Genomic DNA, 24,035 nt, shown 5'->3' with positions numbered 1-24,035 from the left:
TGGCATGCAAGGCATTAAGGTATTGCAGGATTTAACCAAATGTGCGTTGCACTAAAAAAAGCTTTTATGAAAGATTAAAAAAAAAAAAAAAAAAAACAACACAGTAATCTTAGTGTTTATTAAAAGGTGCTCAGATTTATATCTTAAAACAAAGCAATTTTTCCCTTCCACTGGTAAAAATGAGCTCTTCTCTAAATGCAAAATCTTCCAACAGCACTGACATAGAATTGCTGAAATTCTACATTTTAGCTAAAATATATTTTCCCATATAAAAATTCAGCCTTTTAAAAGAAAATTGTGATGCATATGAAATCAAAACCCATCTTTTTGTTGTTGTTCATTTGTTTTAAGTAGATAGGCTTTAGGATTTCTATTTGCGGATGGCTTTTTCCTACTAGCTAAAGGTCTGAACAAATTAACTATATTAATTAGCTTGATTACAAGATTTTACAGGTGCAAAAAGATCAATCACACATTTTGATCCATGGTTTCTACTACTATCAGAAAGTTGCATTTCAAATACAAAAAAAAGCTTGTACAGCTAAATCCCCTGACATGCCTTGAAATCACAGAATAGGCTTGTAGGATTTAATGTCAGTGGGTGAAGTTCACCACAGTGAGGAGGAACAGCATTTACGCAGACAGAGCAGCCTTATCAAGCAGAGGTGGGGTACTATATCAAGCTTTATCTCCACCTTTTAAATGGGAGGGTGGATTTGATCCTTCACCACCCCCTCCCCACATTCTGCCTTTGTAACATCTAAGTACTCAAAAGCTCTTTGGTCTCAGTCCAGAGACTATTACTGCCTGTTAAAAATACACGTTGATTTTAAAAGCTACGGGTAAAGCTCAAAGATGGTGCCATGGATTGCGACCACATGCAGAATATGTCATGCAAAAAAAAAAAATCAAATAAGCCTCAAACACCTAACACTACTGGGATGCTAATCTCAGAGATATCAGAAGACAAGCAACAAACAGCCACTTTTAATAGCAGATCCACCTTTTCATTATAATTACACTGAAAACAAAAATATGGTGAAGAGCAGTATATGACTCTCCCTAAGAAGGGAAGGAGTAGTCATGTACATTCTGAGTATGAAAGTTAACATGGCACTCACTATACATATACATAGCTGCAGATCATTATGGAATTATAGGGATATTCTCACAATGAGGGATACTTTTTAACAGAAAGCAAACATCTGTTTCTGCAGGGTGTCTGCAGGCTAAATAGAAAAGTTAGCATTCACAGAGGTTTTAAGCAAACACCTTCAGATGATGCACCTAAAATCCAATAATATTCTCCTGTTTAAAGACACAGTAGTGGATCTATGCCTTCCTATTACAGTGGTTCACTAAACGGAGTTAAAAGAAGATACTTTACAATAGCCAATCATGCCTTATAACTACCTCTCTTAAGTTTTTCATTTCAGTTACTTATCTGTTACATTTTGTTTTCACTCCCTCTTTTTTTCAACCCAAGTTCAAAGTAAAATGAACCCATAAACTCAGCTTCCATTTTCATTGCAGACATTGCCTACTAATTGAAATACATACATGGTCCCTTTCTTAAATCCAGTGTTTGGTGGACTGTGCTACTACTAACAACAAAACAGCAAATTGCAGCACTCCCAGATGCGATTTGAACACCATATTGAATACTATTAACTGAAACTGGAGCCACATATGGCATCTTTTGCCTCAACCTTTCTCTGTTTATTTTGCACTGATAACTGAAACATCATAGCATACAGCACTGTGTTATCTCTGTATCTATCTCAATATTTATAATTACTTTCTCTTTTGTAAAAACTAGGACAGGGAGTTGTAGCCCTCAAAGATTACAGATACCCATCTTCCTGAGCCAAACACACAATTAAAGATGGTAAACAACAGTAATTGTACATTAAATGTCTTTTTAAAAAGCCACATGTGCACTTAAAGTTTAACTCCCAATTGCTGCTGCCCTAGAAGAAACTGTACATTAGCAAGTGCAAAACTAAAAACTACAAAAAGCCCTGCAGAATGCTCCTTGGGCAGCAAGTGATTGAGAATTTCACTTAAAGAGTAAAATAAAATCAAAGCCTCTGTAGACATAATGCAGGACAGCTTCAGTAAAGCACTGCCTGAAGTAAATGCACAAGATGATCTTGTAATCCAAAATAAAGTGTGACGTGTGGTAATTACCACGCATGGACCACCCTCACCCTACAAATGAGCCCATTCTAATTTCTCAACTGACAATCTATTAGCTCACGTGTTTTAAAATGGAATTATTTGCACCTGTGCATCTGAGTACAATTCAGCTAGTTTCATGTCCGTTACAAGGAACTGAGGCTTCCTCTTCTCACTGGAGCAGGTGGCATGCATGGGGCCGAAAGCACAGGACTATTTTTATACCACGTAAAGTAAAACGGCTTTGAGGTACCATTCCAGCCTCATTCACAGTGAGGTTACAAACCTGAAACTCTGCACACGCCATGTGATGGATTTGACTTTTGCTGGGTTGGGGAAATGTTTCTGGAGGGAGAATATTACATAGTCGGAATGGATACAAAGGTGAACACAATGATTCAGATTACAGTGAAGTCCAGAACAGACCGGGATGCCTCCTTGCTTTCTGGAAGCAGCCAAATCAGAGTATGGAGGAAGATCTCAGTCAGCCAAGGCATCCCGATGCACAAAGAAAACAGGTTTTTCAGCCTTACACAATGAGCATTTTGTTTTTTGGGGGGTGAGAGAGGGAAAAGAATCCAAACATTTAAAAAAAACTAATAAACTGTAGCTGACAAATGACAAAAGCTGATTGCTCTCGCAGTGTTCTATAGCACGTGCTGCTGCTTGACAGCTCTTCTGACAATTAAAATGGAGAGGTCACGTGCACTAACAGCAATGTCTAATTATGAAAAGCATAATACATTCTATAAATATTCCAACATTCCCAAAGAAAGTGACATTTACCACCAGAGGTATCATGTTTAGTTTTTTCCATATTACAACATTGCACATTTTAACACCTTCTGTAAATCACAAATAGCAACACACAGGCAAAAGAACACCAATATTAATGTGCTCTTCTTTTGCATGGACTCGTGAAAGATATTTGAAAGATCTCAGAGTACCATCAGAAATCTTAGGCATGTGCTAAAACACCTCTAAGATTAAATGCATCCCACAGTATCCATTTTGCACCTGTGCTAAGTGATACAGAGAGAGATGATCTACCCAGAAGCCCAGAGTACCCTCCAACTGGAACTCCAGATCTAGACCGTAGCCGTCAGATTGCTTGTTGTTGTTATTTATTATCCAACATTTACTACTTTAACAGCATCTAGAGACTGAACAAGTTAGGCCACACTACTCTGTGCCATGCAAATACGTGATGAATGACTACATGGGGATTTTATTGTAGTACAAAAGCTGTAAGAACCAATTAGCCTTGCATAAAGTATCACAGGACAGGGGAGAAGGGTAGAAGATATGGTGTGAACCTTAAGCTTTTATATTTTAAGAGTCAAATGTGAACATATTAAGTCCTCCCAAAAATCTTAGGGTTAAAACACAGATAATTATTTTGTTTTAAAGCATGCCTTCACGCTGAAGAGAGCAGCTAAGCAAACCAGCACCTGTCAAGCCCATTAAACTACTCTCTATTTAACCAGAATTTACATTTAGTTCAGTCAATTAATGTAAGTCCTATCAGGTTCATGATAATTAGCACATATTAACAGCATCAACAGCAGCAGAAACAGCATCAAAAGAAGCGCTTTGTTGTAGTTCTGTTGTTACCACCAGAGACTCCTATCTGATTTTACCTGGTGATCTACTTGTACTGCCAAGGAGACCCACTTATTTGCCCTTAAGCCAGACAAATTACTGTGACAAGAAGCAGACTTAGGGTTGCTTCCATTCACAGATCACCTTAAGTAGGTTACGGGTCATGTGCTGATAAACTACTCGCTTTACCAATTTTGTTTGCCTTATCTATGGCTAAACTGTTTTAGTTAGGGGGAAAAGATGTATTTTATTGCATCTGTTTATTAGTTTGGTAGGGTTTGAATATTATTTTTTTTTTCCCCTTTTTCTTTCCTTCCTTGTTTTATGTTAACCACACATGCCTTGTAAGCTTCATGCCATTATAATTAAGAGCTATTGGACCAAAAAATAATTTGAGGTCAATAAGGAAAAAGAGATCCTATTTTCTTCACCCTGCATAGTTACTGTGACTAGCACATTAGCACATGCCAGCTTCTTAAATGAAGTGCCACTTTGAGTCATCAATCAATAAGGCTACTGGGTTTTGGGGGGGGGGTTTGTTGCTGCTGCTGTTGTCTGTTGGTTTGTTTAAGTTGGTATTTTAATGGACTTAAATGGCAGATACAATTCTGATCCTTCATACAGATGATGCTCTCTAGCTCAGACATTAGCCATTTCAACCAGAATGGTCACACTTCAGATAACTGCTTACACACACGCTTTCTTCATGATTCTCTTGAGCTGCAGAATCATTAGGATATAATTTACAACACAGAACTCTAGTTTTGCTGTTTTTTAAATAACGTGCTGATTTCTTCCCCAGTTTGAACATTTTTCCTTATCTCAAACTTGAAATCATGAAGCCGAATGATTAGTCTAAATTATTTTGATATCAAGTTAACATTCTTTGATAAAATTAGCCAGTGTTTTAACAAGGAGGGACATTCTGCATCCTTTGCTTATCACTGTTATCAGTCCAGCACGAGGTAAGAGCTGGAAAAAAAATTCTACTGCATATAATATTACATAGGCAGATAACTTCAATAGGTTAGAAACCAAGAATCAAATAAGAATTTTAGATGCCTAGGCATTTCAGTGTTTAAGACAGATTCTAACATTAGTTTAAGACAACTGTTTTTGTAGTAAAAACTACAGAAGCAGGGAAAAATTGCTACAAACCCAGTTGAATTGCAGTGAAAGTGTTCTCAGGCTACGTTTTTAAGAACATACTTGAAAGATTAGGAGAACAATCCAGAGCTCTGATTCCTTCATGAATTCTAAGCAATGATATACTTAAGATTTTATTCACCAAAAAGAAAAGACGGAGAGGGAAAAAACAGAAGAGAGGGGAAAAAAAAGAAGTCATATGTGTTTTTTCCATTTCAAGTGAGAATTTTAGCACTTTACTCCTGACACACAATGAAAAAAGCACTTGTATATAACCCAGCCATGCCAGAGAAATGAAGGGCTGTGCAATGATCTAAGAAAATCCAAATGGGCATACAGGAACAGCTCATTTTGTAAGACCTCCAAAACCAACCTACTGATAAACACTGGAGGGTGCCTGACTGCCTGCACGCTCACATGCCTATTTGTTGCTGTTATTCTTATTCATTACTGAGTCATTATTATTATTTAAGTGCCGGCAATGCACTCATGAACCAGAACAGATGCAAAATATCCTGTGCTAATGAGAAAATCAAAGCCTTTCTTATATTAGCAATTTCATATTATAGGATATCTTTATTTTTGCCAATAAAGCACAACAGTAATTAATACAGCAATATTTTCTTATTGTTCACAATGAGTAAAGCAAGTGAAACTGCTCAGATTTTCTTCTGGTACTCCCCCCTACCAGCACAAAATACAATAAATGTTATTGAAGAATTCCTGTTAAGACTAACAGCTGCCAAGTAAAATACAGCAAACATCTCCCATGAAAGTCTGTTATCTGCTTATTCAGATATAGTCAGTAGTGCTCACAGAAAACAAACTGGGGCAATGCTTTTTCATACTTACATCTTATGCTGTATCTTACCACCAGCACCACCTCACAGGGCTGTTAACTGCCCACTGGACAGTTGCACTTGTCCACAGTGCATTACAAAACAGTGGTTCCAGCACCCACTCAGGTTTCTGAGCAGCAACTGGAACTGTACATAACCAGCACCCCCCAGCATGTGCTACTGCATATATGAGGAGGTCAACAAATGCTTCCATTTCCAACTGGCTGTGTACAGACAGGATGCCCACAGTGACAGGCACATCTCCCGCCACATACAGCCCCAGGCTGACCTCTGGCACCAGCCAGGCCACAGGGAGCCCCAGGATGGCCACGCTGCCAACCTCCCAGCACCAGTGCAGCCATGCGGCACAGCTGTGCCTGTTGCCGTACAACCGCCCATTTGTAAAGCAGGCTAGAGGTGTCAGAGCGGTTTGATGGGTGTAGGTAAGCCTGCTGCCAAGCACACTTAAATTTAGCTGAGAAAGAGGGCACTGTTCATTCAGCAATACCAAAGGTAAGCTACTCTCCCTCAGCAAGCAAACCCATTCATATTCCTTACATTTGGCCCCCAAATCAAGAAGTAGGGTGCATCTCTACCTCAGCAAACATTTCTGTCCTTTCTAGGAACGTTCTGTGTCACAGGAATGTACTCACAACCAAAACCACATTCATGACAAGTAAAGGGTTTTTTCACAGTTTCAGTAATGAACAAAGTTTAACCAAAAAAGCTGTGCCTGGCTGGCTGTGGCAAGCAGTGCCTCAGCGAGCAGGCAGCTTGGAGCAGAGGGCTCCTCACTGGAAGTTCCTCCTGAAACAAAGCAGGCTGATGAACCCCATGGGATTTTTATAGTTTTATTCATAAAGCATCCCCAGGACCAGACACAAGCCCAATCCTTCACCAGGAGCCAAGTGCATGTAATCTTGTATCAATGCTGTAGCAACCCCAGGAGAAGTCCAGCACACCTCCCTGCCAACCAGGGTTGCAGCTGCTGCTGCTGCTTCTGTGCCCAGAGCCTGTAAATTGGACTTACAGAGGAGAGGCTGACCACGCACACATCTGAGAGCAAAGCACTGCCATCAGTTGGAAGTATGTGGGAAAAGGAGCCAAGCCCAAAACGCCAGAGCCATTACAACTGCAACATGCATCAACAACTAAAAACATGAATGAAGACATTTCACACTCCAGAAGTCCTCAGAAGGGTGAAGTGAGACCTTCAGAATCTGCATTTCAGATTAAAAAAGCATCTAAAATCACTGGATACTACCTCTCTTCTCAGCATCAGAAAGCCAGAGAACATGAAGTTCAGAAGATCCAAGCCTAGCCCTAACCACTTTACAGAATTAAGTGAAAATAGCAGGAACATCAAACATGAAGGAAACATCCGTGAAGAGATAATCTTCCCACACTTTAAAGGCCTACATGAAGCCAACCCCCAGTTGTAACAGCAGCATTCTGTCAATTACGCATACTTAAACAAAAGGATAAAATTTAGCAGCAGTAAACTGACATTCTGAAAATAATATATATTTTTAAAAATGCCTAAATTCACAATTTTGTAATAAAAAAAATAATAAAACAAAGAATCAATGCATATAAGCAAGATTTGTTTAAAAAACTCTAGTACTGTGAAAGCTGAATGACATAGGAATCTCCAACCCTTACGTCTTCTTAATTCAGCCCTAAGTCAACATGCACCTTCCATCAAAGACACACTTGTGTCCACTGACACAGGGACGCTTACACTATTGCAGTGCATGAACTTAAATACCTTGCTGAATCTGGGAGTGTGCACATATTTGCTCCTGATCGTGCACATTTTGTCACAATGTTTATAAGCCCTTGCAGTGCTCCCCTAAGTTGAAAGTTGATGCAGTATTAGGCAGAACTTTGAAAACATGCTGATATTATAATATACAAACATGTACAAAAGAAATACACACTCAGACACACTAGGGGATAAAACAGAGTGGAAGGAAATGAGGAACTTTATGTTACTGTCTTTTCTAATGAGATAAAAAGTGGCAGATGTAAAGATTTCATTCAGCTGACAATCTGTTTTATGATATGAACAAACTACTAAAACAGATTTAATCCTTTATAAAAATCAGATTAGAAAGAGCAGACAAAAATCACAACTTTATTCAATACGCCATTTTATCCAGTGTGACTAATGCATTATTTCTATGAAGTTAAAGTTAAGTGTTAGAAAGCTATGAAATAAATCAAATGCTCTACTTTATGTAATCTTAACAGACAGATCCCATTAGGATTCTCCTATGCATAGCTGTTGGTTAAAATCATTTGCTCCTAATCTATGTTTAAATTCACTGCAACTTTTCAAACCCTTTGGAACAGGTTTATTAATTCTCTTGTCCTTGCTTCAGACATCCATTTCAATGTTAATTGTTTACAAAAGACCTGGTACAATGAAACTGTATCATTTATGTTCTATAATGTCTGTGGAAAGAAAGAACATATATTGACACTGGCTTATAATTAGTTAGAAAGACATTAAATCTTAACCAAACATTCCAGCCTGCCTCCATTTTTTGATGAGATATTTTATCACAGAATTTGAATGTGCAGGCAGGGTGTATGAGTTTACACAAGTGAAAATCATTACAAAGTCTAAAACAACTCTGATCTGGCTGAAACACAGATAACGGGACGTTCTTAGCTATGGGTATACAGGAGATAAAAAGTGGTTTAGATATTACATAATTTGTGGAGTTCTAATGCGTTTTTAAACATACAACTTCTGTGTTATGTCTGTATATTTTGTGTAGTTTCTAGTCATAGTTGTTAAATGTCTGCTTGTCATGTATGGCAAGATTCACGAGCAGTCTACAGTCAGGCAGAACTCACACACAACCGCTTGTCTTAGGAAACGGGGAAAGAGCTAGGCAGAATGAAGTGGCAGAAAAGTGTAATATTTATCATCCTGACAAGGAAAACACCTGTAGTCATGGCCTACAATCCAAATTCAAGCTCAGCGTCCTACAGGCAGGACTGGATGATTCTGAAAATGCAAGCAGGTATTTTCCAACACAAATACTGAAAACCTTTATAATTATTATGCTCCCTAAGCTATGACCCCTTCATGTGCACATTAAAAACAGTCTGTTTAAGAGGGAAGGAAAGACAGTAACAATAGTATTACCAGAGGTTGCACAATGTTTTTGGAGCTCTACCACAGAGTAGAGTATCTTCTCATCTTCTCTAGAAATGAGAATGACAAAGCAAAGGAAGCTCTGGCCAAGTATGTTTTAGAGGTCAGTAAATAAATGAAAAACTTCAGCCAGTAGCCTCAGCTCAGCCCTCAAGCGCAATTTTGCTGGCTCACAGGCAACTGTCAAAGACATGAAGACAACATTTCTAAGTGCAAATGCTACTATTAATCTCTCTGAGTTGCCTTAAAAGTATATACACAATTTCATCAGCATTCTTGAAAAGCCCATAATTCAGAATCAAATTCCACAAACACATCCTATTAAAATCCATATGTGCAAATAACTTCTGATTGTCTGGAACAAAGATAATGACTGTCAGTTGTTTTTTCAGTCTATTTTCCCTTGAACCTTGAAAGAAAGAACCTCTGAAAAACCTGTGGTGAATACAACTTTGCCTCTCTCATTTATTTTTCTTTTTTTAAACATCACAAAGATGTAGCTCTTGCTAAAAACAGCGCTGTAATTTGTATCCCTAAGTGGTATGAATAGAAAATATATTCAGTCTACTGACATATGCGAAGAAAACTCATGCCCGGGGTTAACAAACAAAGTGTCAGTCTACTAGAAACAAAGGCAGTTGGCTCAAAGAGCATCATTGTTTTTTGAGAAAGTGTAGATCTCCTACTTAGTCAGGTGTCCAAGTCTTGATGTTTGCTTAAGCTACAGCTGCATATACAGTGCTTTGCTATAAGACCCAGAGAAAGATAAGTCCTCCGGAGCAAAGAGGCCATTCTGACTCCAGAATGCCCATGGCCATCACTGTCTGGCTCAGAGCAGAGCAAAATAAATTAAATATGCACACTGTACATATACAGCACATTCTTTGCTCTTCAAAGTAGTTAATCTGCTTTGGTTCTCTTTTCTTGCAGCTATGCTCTGCCCAAATCTTCCTGTCTCTCTTTATGGCCTTGTCTTTCCCCTACTAATACATCTGCCTAGGTTCCTGTCTTGCTCTATCACCATAAACATTCATAAACATTAAGGGACTTAACCTTATCATACCCCTGTGGAATAGGAAAATATACCCATCAGAGTGGGCAAGCAGCGAACTGGAACTCAACTGACAGCACCTTGACCAATGCAGAATGCTTTAGCAAGCCACTTTGCCTCTCACATCTCCATTTCCCTATGTATAGAAAGGGGTAATAACACTGACTTCTTTGTAAAATGCCTCAGTCTATCAGTAAAACTCTGGGATGTTATTCTTTTATTCTTCTCTTCCCTTACAAAAGGAAGTACAGAGACATAAATCAACATCTCATGAAAGGTCTGTGGCCAGAAATCTCAGCCTATTTTTCTAAGTGTGTCTGATATCATCAGCGCAAAAGTTACATCCAGAACAGTGTCTTAAAACATAAGCTATGCCACAGACAACCTGCACTGACATTCACTCTTCTTGCAGGTACAAGGCAAAATAATGCAAGCTTATGAAGGACAATGTAGCTAGAGCGAGGTTAGAAGTAGGGAAAAATGCAAAAACAGTTCCAAGAATATGAAAAAGTTCACAGAAACACCGGATGAAAGTAAATACATCTGGCCTCCCTCTCCAGCTTTCCATCAGAACAACAACAAACCACTACAATCTATCAAAGATGAAAATATCATTACCCCATTTTGACAGACTTCCCAAGACAGCAAAGCAGCTAGTAGTAGAGCTGATAAGAGAATCCATGTTCCAGCCCCAAGTATATATATTCACCTCCAATTAGCAGTCTTACAGAGGATGACAATAACTCCACCAAGTGTTACCAAAAGAAATGCAGTGCAACTTATCACCTTCTCCAAGCAACTTCTACCCTCGGCCAATGGTCAACGCTTCAGTCCACCCATCCCTCTTCAAAGGCTTGGTGAAGACAAATGAGCCTTCCAGTGTGCAACGAAGCATGAAGCCATGAAAATCAAAGGGCTGCTTTTTGAGTAAATATAAGTTCCAGTCATTTTCTTTCCCACAGAGGAGATCTATGAAAATGCTTACCATAGCATATGCACAGTATTCTTTACAACTATTCCTCCCTGCTGACCGCCAGCCCCAGGGCCCAGTCTGCTTCCCCTTAAAATCAGCTTCACCACACCCTCTGATTTGTATTGGAATTCTTTCAGGAACTCTAACTAACGAGTTTTTAAATACTTGTAAACAGAGAAGATAATTCCTCTTCCTTATTCTCCACAGGAAACACCAGAAAGAATGTCATTCCACTGTTCTACAGGGGAAAAAAGCGATAAAAATTAGCCCCACATTACCCAACAAAGAGCCCAGTGCTTTTCATACATAAACTGGCCACCCCAAGCCATGGCATATCTCACCTGAGAATTTGGGACAGTGTCTCAAAAAGCATTCAACCCACTGAAATTAAACACCTTGAAATAACGTCTCACACTGGCCTCTTTGCAAACAGAGGCCCATAACCAACAGGCATATATTTATCAAAATCTATGATACTACATTCTCAAACAAGACGCAGTGGTATAAGCTGCTGCCTGCGGCACTGGAGGGCCCGGGTTCGAATCCCCCCTGTGGCGCAGGGGGTAGAAGTGCCGCTTCGCTACACAGGGGGGCTCGAAACCTGGGAGTTGGACTCGATGATCTCTAAGGTCCCTTCCAACTTGCACAATACTATGATACTATGATAAACATGGCTACTGGCAGTAGCACAGAAACAGACTCACCTAAACACTGTTACTACTGTCGAGTCTTAATTTCTCACATTACATAAGACTAAAACAAATGGGAACTGGCAACCTTAATAACAATGTATTTCCTTATAGTTAAAGCTTTACAAAATTTTGCATGTGATTTCTCAAAAGACAGTGGCGCGGATTTTTTACTCACAAGTGAAATTTTGACCTCAACCACTAATACAGAAAGAAGTGAAAGAAGAATAACTAGACCTACGTAATGAGCTGTTACCCTTACAGCTAAAAATATTTTAAATTATTAACATTTCATTTCAAGGTCTTCTCAGCACAGATCACAAGCTACCAAGTACTGATCCACTTTTACCTCTTACTTTTGGCTGTCCTATCACTCTATAGGATGAAGGTACCATCGTCGATCATAAGAGTTAAACTTGAATGACCAGAAATAATTTTTTTAAACCACAGATGAATCCCAATAATAGTTTATATGGAGTGTCATAAAGGAAAAGCACTAGTCTCAGCAGTAAGATATTTTCAGGCTTGAGCCCCAGAACTGGAAACAGTGTTGAGCTACAGAATTTACTTATTCCACACCACATACATCCAGAGCAGTACAAAAATAGCGATTATAATACTTGTCAAAGGAACAACAGAGCACCAAGTTAAAAATCAGTCAGCCTCATTTTCTTCCTCACTAGTTGCTCGCATCCTATCCCTACCAAAACTTGTAATTATGAGTGGGCTGTTCACATCTTACTATAACTGGTAGCATCATGCAGCACTGAGTAAGTGTCATGGTTTTGCAATTTTGTAATTTTGCTATCAGTATTCCACATCATAACATCATGTTAAGCATAGATAATTTTGACGAATCTGCTGCTCACAGAAAGAAGACTACATGTCCCAGGGAGCACCACAGTCAGTCATATGACCAGGACTATATAATCTCACTTCAGTGCTGGACTCGCTCTCTTGGATCCTGCCAGCCAGGGGGAGAGCCGTGTGGGAGCGTTCCAGCCGTTTCGCCTAGAGTTACAGTAGGCCTTTCGGTTTCGGGACTCACTCTCTCTTATTTTACTTGATTCGTTAGCCTTAATTCCAATTATATTGTATTATATTGTGTTATTCTGTATTCCGATATAGTATTTAGTAAAATAGTGTGCCTCCTTAGATCGCTGCCGCTGTATTTATTTTCTCTTTCCTTTTTTTTCTTTTCCTTTTGGGATAGCGGCCCTGCAGGCCGTCTATACCCCTGTCATGGGTGCCGGTAGATTTTAGGGTAACCCGTGACAGATAATTGGTGGAGAATGCGGGCAAATTGCCAAGAAATTTGGGCAAAAAGGGGCAAAAGTGGGCAAAAACTGCAAAAGCTGCTGTTTTTCCTGCTGTTCCTTTAGCTTCTTACAGAGCTACGAGTTTTTTTTTCGTTAAGGAGTTATCTAAAGTTTACGTTTCTGCACCTGGGAGCTTGACCTTGAAAGTCCAGGCGGACTGCCAATACCCCGGAATATTTTGTAAACTTTTAGCTCTGCTATCTCGTTATTGAAGAGAGAGAAAAAAATGTGTGCTCTGTTAAAACTGCTTGTAAAACTGCTTTTCAGGGGACTGCATGCTCCTTGTCCCTTCCCTGAATCCATTATGCAGTTTTTGAATGCCCATTTGACCACACTGTTAATTTCCCTGAACATACTGTTGGTTATTTTATTAATCTCACTCAGTATCTGGATTTATAACATTCTGAGGAAGTCTTCCCCAGAACCAGAGAATACTGAGTGGCAGGGAGTGTGGAGAGGCTTTGAGGAGACTTTAAAAAGGCAGACATCTTCAGTGTCATGGAACTTTACTCCTGAACACTTGAAGAATCCTGAGAGCTTGATCGCATATTTGAGGCAGGAATGTTGCGGCACAGGCAGATCTCAGGAGGCACAAATGATTTGGGGCCTGGCTAATGCCTATTGGGCCTTATTCAATTTTGAAGCTGAGAGAGAGAGTCTCAGAGCTGAAAAGGCAGAGAGGGAAAAAGTTTTTGAAGCTGAGATGGAGAGTCTCAGAGCTGAGAGAAATGACCTCCTATATCAGCGTGACACCCTCCGGTCCGAACTTGATGCTTTCTGGTCCAGGCAAGACGCACCCCAGTCTGTGAGAGACGCCCTTCAGTCTGAGCGAGATGTCCTTTGGTCCGAGCGTGACACTCTCCAGTCCGAGAGTAACACTCTCCAGTCCGAGCGTGACACTCTCCAGTCCGAGTGTGACACCCTCCAGTCTGGACATGACACTCTCCAGTCCAAGTGCAACACTCTCCAGTCCGAGCGCAACGCCCTCCAGTCTGAGCACGACGCCCTCCAGTCCGAGTGTAACAACCTCCGGTCAGAGCAAGGCTCCTTCCCGAGCCCAGACGAGGCAGCCTGTAGCGGAGCAGTGCAACCCCAAGCGGACAACACCGGTCCCGGCTCCCCCGGTGGGTCTGTTCCATATCTGGAAGGGGTTAGTGCGCTTCCGGGCTGAGCAGGCACCCGCTGCTATGGCCACGGGGCAGGAGGTCGTGCTGCCCCCCATCCAGCCCGCTGGAGGCCCGGCTGTCCGGCATGAGGGGTGGCCTTAGATGTGGCTGAACAGGAGAGGTGGCCAATGCTTCATCTTTATACTGATTCATGGACGGTGGCAAATGTCTTATGGGGGTGATTGCAGCAGTGAGAACAAAACAACTGGCAACGACAAAGAGGTAAACCTATTTGGGCTGCTGAACTGTGGAAAAACATTGCTGCCCAAATAAGAAACATTGTTGTAAAGGTGCACCATGTAGATGCTCACGTGCCTAAGAGTAAGGCTACTGAAGGACATCAAAATAACCATCAGGTTGATCGAGCTGCCAAAATTGAGGTGGCTCAAATAGACTTGGACTGGCAGAACAAGACTGAATTATTCCTAGCTCGATGGGCCCATGAGACCTCAGGCCATCAAGCAACAGATGCAACATACAAGTGGTCCAGAGACCGAGGGGTGGACTTAATTATGCATGCTATTGCTCAGGTCATTCATGACTGTGAAATATGTGCCATAATTAAACAAGCCAAGAGGATGAAAACTTTTTGGGGGGAAGGGCGATGGCAAAAATATAAATATGGGGAGGCATAGTAGATTGATTATATCACCTTGCCATGATCTCGCAATGGTAACCGTTATGTGCTCACCATGGTGGAGGCAACCACTGGGTGGCTTGAAACATACGCAGTACCAGTACCCCATGCTATCGCTGCTATCGCCTGAAATACCATATTAGGGCTGGAGAAGCAAGTTTTATGGAGGCATGGTACTCCAGACACCGCCCCAGCAGTTCCACTCCTATCCCTGTCACCTGGGCAAGAAGCAGGAGCTCATGGTGAGGATGGTGTGGATGTGCCAAGTGAGCCACCCCGCAGTGAGGGGGGTCATCCCGCAGCCACGAGGCCTGGGTTCACTGTTCCCCTATGAGGGTTTGGAGCTGAACTCTCCAGGCCAGGATGTGAAGCTGCTGGCACAATCGTGTGCCCCGGTGGCGCGGTGATAGAAGTGCCGCTTGCAACACCGGAGGCCTGGGTTCGAATCCCCGCTGTGGCACAAGTGGTAGAAGTGCCGCTCTGCTACACAGAGGGCTCGAATCCCGGGAGTTGGACTCGATGACCTCTAAGGTCCCTTCCAACTCGCACAATACTGTGATACTGTGATCACCTGCTGGGGAGTTTCTTGCTGAGCCTCTCCTTGATGCTTCTGTTCCACTGAAGGGAATGGATGACTTGGAGGATGGCCATACCACCAGCAGTGATGCTGGTCTGCTTCTCCCCTCTGCTTATGCTCTGGGCTCCTGCCCTGACATCCAGTGATGGAGACAGAGGAGGACAGTCCCAAGAAGTCCTCTGTGCAGTGGCCCTGTAGCTTAGGGAAAGGATGAGTGCACCTTGACGTGGGGGACGCCCTGCTAGTGCTGCCTTTCTCCCTTTCTTCCCTCCACCATGTTCCTCTTTCTGGCAGTTTTGCCATTTCCTCGACTTAGCAAATAATAGTGTGTTAAGTTACGGAGTTTTATTTTCAGCCTAAAGATTTGCATGAAAATAGATATAAATTGTTAAGAAAATAAGGTTGCTGATTGCTCACGACTATATATATGTGTGTGTGTGTATAATAAGCATAATGTAATGATGTAGAATAAGGGGTGGAATGTCATGGTTTTGCAATTTTGTAATTTTGCTATCAGTATTCCACATCATAACATCATGTTAAGCATAGATAATTTTGACGAATCTGCTGCTCACAGAAAGAAGACTACATGTCCCAGGGAGCACCACAGTCAGTCATATGACCAGGACTATATAATCTCACTTCAGTGCTGGACTCGCTCTCTTGGATCCTGCCAGCCAGGGGGAGAGCCGTGTGGGAGCGTTCCAGCCGTTTCGCCTAGAGTTACAGTAGGCCTTTCGGTTTCGGGACTCACTCTCTCTTATTTTACTTGATTCGTTAGCCTTAATTCCAATTATATTGTATTATATTGTGTTATTCTGTATTCCGATATAGTATTTAGTAAAATAGTGTGCCTCCTTAGATCGCTGCCGCTGTATTTATTTTCTCTTTCCTTTTTTTTCTTTTCCTTTTGGGATAGCGGCCCTGCAGGCCGTCTATACCCCTGTCATGGGTGCCGGTAGATTTTAGGGTAACCCGTGACAGTAAGGAATCCATCTGAACTGCTGACTAAACAAGACTTAAACACTGCACATAGTAAATGACATTCCCCCATTTTCTGTGTCACCTGCAGTGAAAAATCGGCTTCTACTTATGGCATTGTCTCCATCTTTCCTTAAACTACAGCACCTCAAGTCACCTGGAATGAGGATTCACCCATAATCACCAGAAAATAATCCAGTAAATTAACTGCTGAAGTAACATACAGAAAGGAAATTCAACAAGTATTCCATCAAAAAAGAAAAAAAAAAGTCAATCAAGTTAGTGCCTTGAGTTGAACACATACATAAAACATCATTAAAGCTTGGTACACAGTTTTCCAGAAGAGACTACTGACCAAACCTTTGTTTAACAGTAGTAATAATTTATGTTGTGGATCTGCTATGTAGGAGTTGAAAAACAGCCTCTTCGTGATAAAACAGCTTCTAATGTGTGGGAAGTTAACTGCAGGAGGTTTTCGTTTACTCCTTTACTTCAGCTCTCTAGTTCCACACTATTTTTTTCAGTACTACAAGCCCAGCTCTGCCAATCCATTGTACTGAGTGCTGAAATCAACAAGGAACTTGCAATTGTTCCCATGTTTTTGCAAGGCTGGGCTCTTGTACAGAGTTTTTGAAAACAAATACCGAAGCCTCCTTTCCCAAAATCTTCATTGAACATCACAGACTCTTCTGTCAAATAACTGTATCATTAGAAGACAATCAAAATGGAGCTTAAAATTCTACTGGCATGTATTTTGCCACCCTTCCTCTCTTTCTCTCTCCCTATTTTATTTTATTTTAATCTCCACAGTTTTCCATTAGTCAGGAGTAACGTACCTTCCAACATCTCTGACTAAAGCTACTGGAACGATTAAATGGTTTGATTACAAAGCACCAATAGACAGTGTTCAGTAACAACAAAAAGAGTAAAACATCTGTCTTCTCCAGTCACTGTTGTGACTTTCTGACTACTATATGATAAGCAGTCTAGAAGGCTATAATAACTTGGTATATCACTGGGTTTACTGTCTTCTTTTTCAAGTCTTTAAAAAGTATTCATAACATTGCAAACCTAGAGCTGGGGCAGATTCAGGTCTCAATGTTGATAGATGTTTGATAGTTTTATAGAAATCTCTTACTGTTAACCGCATCCAAGTTCAGGTATCTTCTCAACTTTTCAAAAGGAAAGTAGTAAATATGAATCAGAATGGTTCAAAATTGGATGCAGCAGATTTATTCATGTATGTGCAAATGGCCCTGTTGATCTTGGTCAGTAGACAGCTGCAGTACATTTCTAAAAGTCTCCCATTTTACCATGATAGGGTCAAACCCACCAGAAGTCAATTAGGAGCATCTCCATTGACACTGGCTACAGCTCAAATCCATACAGGAGGAACACGTGGATACTTTATGGTGTTTATTGATTATATACATTTAATGAGTATCCAGTAGCCCAATCCTTCAGGTCCTCCACACAAAGAAATTCCATTAAAGGCACTGGGGAAATAGAGAGTGGGCTCTGTATTTAGTTTGGTTTAGATGCTGTTTCCAAATTCTTCCAGGATTTAACGTGTAAATTATTTCCTACAGCTCTTCTAGATACAGATACATATTTATTTATTTTTCAATGAGCTTTAATATTTGCATTCTTTCTGGCCTCTCAGTCATTTGTGCAATGGTATAAAGCTGCTGATAGAGTGCAGATAAATGGATGTATACCATACATTTGCACGACCAAGTACACAAAGAACTAAGGTTCAATCATTAATGAAACACTAAGCATTTGGGGAGTGATCAAGAACCCAATTCAGTAAATTTAACTTCAAGTCAGTATAGTTTTGGTATGATGGCTTATGTATTTAAAATTTTATAGGTGTCTACAGGCTCTGCTATAGAAAGACCTAGTCTTGTTGTCATATTTGTCCAGTTGCACACGATAGGATTTTTATTCTTGACTCAAATGAAAAGAGAATTGGGGCCTCATAACAGACAGCATCAGAACACTCCTTCCAAGAAGATGAAGCGTACTGCTGCAGTTCTTAAGAGATACAAAAAGACTAGAAGTATTCACCCAGTTTTTTCAGAGATCTTTCAGTATATTTAACACATTACAGAATGTCATATTTTGCCTTTCAATTATTTAGTTAAATTGTAGATTGCAGTGACAGTCTTATCAGATGCACAAAAGGAATAATTTTGCTTCACTGACGGACCTGCATCACAACATCATCTTTGCTCAAAAACAAAATCCTAAGCAATACAATTGGCATTCATATAAAAAGTGATCAAATCCTCTGAAGTCCTTGCCTGGTTTTGGAATAGCTGAACACTATCTGAAGTATCTCCTCTCCATCCCAATTTGTATATTTAAAAAGTCACTAAATTCTTGAATGAATCATTAGAAAAACAATTCAAATGCTGTTAAACTGATTGTAATTTTGCTTCACGGGATAGATGGAAGCTTAATGTTAGCAAATGGCCAAATGCTTTCAAGATTTACATTCCATGGAGTTCAATATCAGTCAGGGAAGAATTACTAAATCAGGATGTACTTAAAGTACAGGTTTTTAGACCAAGAATATTTTTGGTCTTTCTCAGCTGCTCGCTTTGACAGCATCCAATCCCCTTCACCCACCCATCAGTAGCCACACAACCCATCCATTTACATTTTGAAAGCAAATTGAAAATGAAACTTTTTCAAATAATTACTTGAGAACTTCTTTAATGCAAATCTAAGAAGCAATGACAATTCAACTGTAATATTTCTTTTAAGAAGAAAGGGGGAGGGAGGAAAATTCTTACTAAAATCCATTCAAAATGCAACTTCCTCTTGAACTAACATTCTCACTGCCCCCAAAAAGAAAATAAGGGGAAATACAAATCAATCTATTTCCCAAAGAGCCTATCTACTGTATTTCACACATTTCCTTCAGAAGCACAACGCTGTTGCCACACTCAGAAAGCCTTCCATTTAGCAATCTAGCACAGACCCTAGTGAAAGAGCAGTAACTGAGAAGGCCCTCTACAGAGGCACGTGACAAAAACAGAAGGCAGACACAGGGGATACCCAAGGCTGGATCTGAAACAGTTCACTTTTGTCTGGAGAGTAGGATCACCCCTTCAGGTTTAGGGATGCTTTGGAAGTGCACACTGCTGGGGCACGTGGAATGTTCCTGCATTCATACAGGAGGGGAACCTGGTTCACAGATGTCCTGCTCTCAGCTTTGTCAGCCACAAACAGACCTTTGAACTTTCTATTTATATAACAGTTTAGTGAGTTTAAGCCTCTTCCTGTATAACTGGCAGTTTGCTGGTTTTGCTGTAATGAGGCTACTTGCAATACAGAATATGAAAAGACAAGAGGCTTGTTTCACTGTGAAGTCTTCGCTAACCCAACCGCACAGCTACGACTGTACCACCTGCTGGTTTTATTTCCTTTTGCCAGCTTTTATTTTACATACCTCAACGTGTACTTTGCTACTCAGTATTTTCTCTACTCCCACTTTTCAAAGGATGTAGGTCTTAAAAAGTATTAATACCAACAACAATAAATGAAACATACCATGCATCTCTCCACCGTTGCGTTACCGAAGAGCCTTATATCCTGGGTTGGCTGGGTTTTTGTTGGGGTTTGTTGCTTCCCAGCTGCTGATTAATAGCACCTCCTTACTCTGTAAGCAGATTCAGACCTAGCCACACGGTCCCAGGACACTTCAAGATTTCATTTACTTGGTTACCACAGACAAGCATGGAAAATGATTTAAAAGATGAAATTTGATTTTTAACAGCAAGTGGTCCCCTTGGTGCACAAAGGCATTCAAGCTTTTCATTATATCCATCTCCCTTCTTTTCCCCATCATGGAATGGTTCATATTAAATGTAAGTCCAGGTGAACGTTTTCTATTCATCCAGGGATCTCAACAGACTTTAACTTTGGACCTTTCACCTAGCCCAGAGTTTAGATTAACTGAAATTGTTTTGGGTTACGGTTTTTTGGTTGTGTTTTTTATTTTCTGCTTCTGTCTGAAAAAACATCCATTAGGTTGACTGGAATATTTGTGGACTTATACATTTTGCCCAATTTCTACCATGTAAAATTTAAAACATTCTTGATGGTCAACAAAACTCCTAATTCTTGCACTGTTATGATCTCACCTACTGAGGGCAACTAGGGGACTGACTGCAGTTCCTGCCAAGACAAAGCTCCCACTACCCCAAACTATGGTGCACGCTGCAGCTTGGATAGTTCTTGACAAAATACCCATCAAGAACGGACAGATAACCACAGAATCGTATAGATAAGTACCTCTCCTCCCATCGCTCCAAAACTGTTTGAGAGTCACCTCCTCATGTACACAGGGAGTGTTATCTTTAAACCTTTTCACTGGATAAAAAAAGCTGCAGCCAAGCTATAAATGTTTTTCACACAAGTTTCTCAGGCTCACTAGGTTTGCGTTGTATGTGGATAACACATATGGACTCCCCCACATGCTGTAGGCCTGAGCTTGCCTGCCTGGCGATTGCAGCACAGATTACCACAAATTTTGTGTTGGCAAGCAGTGCAGAAGAAGCGTTCTAATTGCCTTATAAACGTTTATAAAACACCCTTTACAAAGGCCAGTCTGCAGACAAAAGCACCAAAGACTGTTGCAAAATACGAAGCACAAATTCACACATAATGCTAAATGCACTTACTTGTAAACATTATACAGTGACCAAACCACACTGAATACAGACAAAAATAAATCAATTTTGATGGCAAGCATGCCTATTGCTGGGTGTGAAGAAATGATGCATGTACACATATATTACATATATTAACACACATTTATGGATAAACGAGCTAAGTTCCTCTCTCCTTAAGAATGAAATGACTTGTCTGAGACATAAATCTTTACACGTACAATAAAATACATGTAATGTTTTCATATACACATAGATTACGTACCAGTATTCTATATACATGTGCACATGTATATACCGATTGGATTATTAAAGGCTAAATCCAACTTGATCTCTGCAATAGTAATCCAACTGTACGTGAATGCCCGTGCCTTACAGAGTTTGTGTAGATATCAAAACAATTTGCAACAGCCAAAAAGTAAAACACGTTTTTTGCCTCACAAACCCTCAAAATACATACACGTACACACCAATTTCACTGTAAGAAACCAAGGGAATTTTATTTATAGAATGAGTGGTGATATATTAATATCTTACACAAAAACAGAGGCATGGGAGTTCCCTTCTTTCTGTGCACATCTCTAAATCCACATAAAACCACCGTCAAATGAAAGCAAGTTATTAAGCAAACATTAAATCTCAATACCTATAATGTGCTCAGTATTTGAACTACACCCACATATTGGGTTGTAACAGCTTCTATTAAATTAATGATGTTACCCACACTATAAATTAGGGAAATTGTATGCAAATATTATTTGAGTAGTTATACAGTGGTTATCGGTTGTCTGCAAAATAAATCAGTGGAGCAGAGTGAAGATCGTGGTCGAGGCATAATATTTAATTGAGCATTAATTTTATCGTGATTATTACTTCCAAATAACAACAGCATGTTAAAACAGATGCAATAAGATAGTTTATGCAGAGCTGATAAAACATGCTTCAGATCCAAAATGCCTGCTTCCAGATTAATAACGATACGGTGTAATTTACGGTTCTCAGGATTTACTCCAAACTGCTATAAAACAGAACATGACAGATATTTGGTTCTGATTATGCTGGATTTGCAACCATAGCAGCGACACCGTGCTTGGCTAAATGATAGTTATTTACTTAATATGCGATCTCTTTCCTGGACATACTTCCATATTGCCAGCAAAGTAAAGTAAATCCTCTGCAAAACACGAGGTCCAAATGCACACGCATACACACAAAACCAGTGCGAGTCCAGGGTCATGAAATGTACTATTTTGTTTGCTTTCCTGGCCAAATGCACGCTGCCCAAAAGCACTTAACAAAGCAGTAACCATCCATTGAATTTAACTGTGCGTAGTTCAAAAACGATCACTGTATTTGCTATATTGAAAAGAAAGGACCGATAAAGTATATTCATATACTCATTAACCAGCTGGTAAAGCTGGCTTAAATAATAATAATAATAATAATAATAAAATAATAAAATATATATTAAAAAAAAATAGCTGCCTAAATACCGACCCAAAATAGCAACTTTCCCAGCTATCCATCTACTCGTCCCCCGTCGGAAATTCCCCAACATCTTGTTACTTCAGTAACAAGTTTACACCGCGCTGTACCAGATGCAGCGACCCTTCCAAGGTGCGCGCTCACTGACAGAGCAACTCAGCCCCGACGTCCTGCCCCGAGAAAAAAAAAAAGAAACGAGAAGAGGGAAAAAATAAATAAATAAATAAATAAATACAGGAAGAGAGAAGAAGAAAGAAAAAAAGAAAGGGAAAAAAAAAAAAAAGCAAGGGGGAAAAAAAAAAAAAAAAGGAAAAGAAAAAAAAAAAAAAAAAGACACAAAGAAAGAAAAAGACTCAGATCTTCCCACTTCCAAAACTAACTTCAATAACGCTTTCTCCTGAAAGGGAACCAGCAAAACCAACGAGAGAAACCCCCGCGCTGAGCAGGGCTGCCAGTTCAACTGCGAGGCACAGCAAAACTACAGTTACATTTCCCCCAGCGAAAGGAACATTGTCACTGACAGCAGTAAACACAACGTGAACGGAGCCGCGATCTCGGGGAAAAACCATCGCCTCTCCGCACCGCGACCCTTCTCCGGGCGGGGGTTCGCTGCTGCCGCCGCTCACAGCCGGCACGCCGGCACATGTCAGCGCCCCCCGCCTCTCCCCCCTCCGGCCAACTTTGCCTCCCGCAGCCGCGCAGCGCGGGCCGATCCCGCCGGCCGCAGCCGGCAACGCGGAGCCGGGTACTCCGGCGGCGGACACCGGCCCCTTCGCCCCTCAACAAAGGCTAAGGCACCGGAGGAGCGAGCAGGGAAAAGAGGAAGGAGGCAGCTGTTAGAAGGAGAGGGGTGGAGAGGTAAGGGCGGGTTGGGGGGAGGATGAGGGTTCGACAGAGAACCACAAAACCAAAACCAAAAAATAAAATAATAATTTAAAAAAAAAAAAAAAAAAAAAACCACCTACCACTGCTGCTCTAAGTCCCAGTCCCTGAAAAAGTCGAATAGGTCCATAACGATCTGGTGCGGAGACTCGAAGAAGTGGTACCCTCTCCCCGCGCCGAGCCGAGGCGGCGCGCCACGGGCAGCCCGGCCGGCACGGGCAGCGGCGGCCCCGGCGGCCGCCGCGGAGCAGCGCGGAGCCGCCCGGGGCTCGCGGTGCGCCGCCGCCGCCGCCCGCCGCCAGCAGCGCGGCGCGGCTGCTGCCTGGCTGGGAGAGGCGGGCACAGCGGCGGCGGCGGCCCTGGCGCGCGCACACACATACACATACACATACACGCACACACTCACACCGCGAGGGGAGGAGCCGGGGCGGCCCGAAGCCGCGGCATGGAGCCGCCGCGGCAGCAGAGCCGGGATCTGGCGGAGCCTGGCATCCCCCGGCCGGGATTGCACAGGGAAGTTTGGCGGAAAAGGAGGAAAAGGGAGAGCAGCTCTGGTTTACGCCTCGGGCTAATTCCTGAGTGTCCTGGCGAGGCTTGGAGGAGGGAGAAGGAAGGAAAAATATGAAATGGGCACCTCTGGTTTCACTGGCAAAGCCGCG

The 24,035-nt window shown here is 41.3% G+C and overlaps 1 protein-coding gene across 1 annotated transcript in view; it reads right to left on the bottom strand.

Annotated features, from left to right (window-relative positions):
* Positions 1 to 23,710, bottom strand: part of AFF2 (ALF transcription elongation factor 2) — a 338,300-nt gene extending 314,590 nt beyond the window's left edge. Inside the window, exon 1 of the mRNA XM_072334541.1 lies at positions 23,460 to 23,710. Coding sequence (XP_072190642.1) covers positions 23,460 to 23,506 — 47 coding nt within the window. The 5' untranslated portion in view covers positions 23,507 to 23,710. The remainder of the gene's footprint in view (positions 1 to 23,459) is intronic.
* Between the last annotated feature and the right edge of the window lie 325 nt (positions 23,711 to 24,035).

The sequence above is a fragment of the Excalfactoria chinensis genome, chromosome 4 (genome assembly GCF_039878825.1).
Source record: "Excalfactoria chinensis isolate bCotChi1 chromosome 4, bCotChi1.hap2, whole genome shotgun sequence".
NCBI lineage: Eukaryota > Metazoa > Chordata > Aves > Galliformes > Phasianidae > Excalfactoria > Excalfactoria chinensis.
This window is presented reverse-complemented; position numbering and strand designations above follow the sequence as displayed.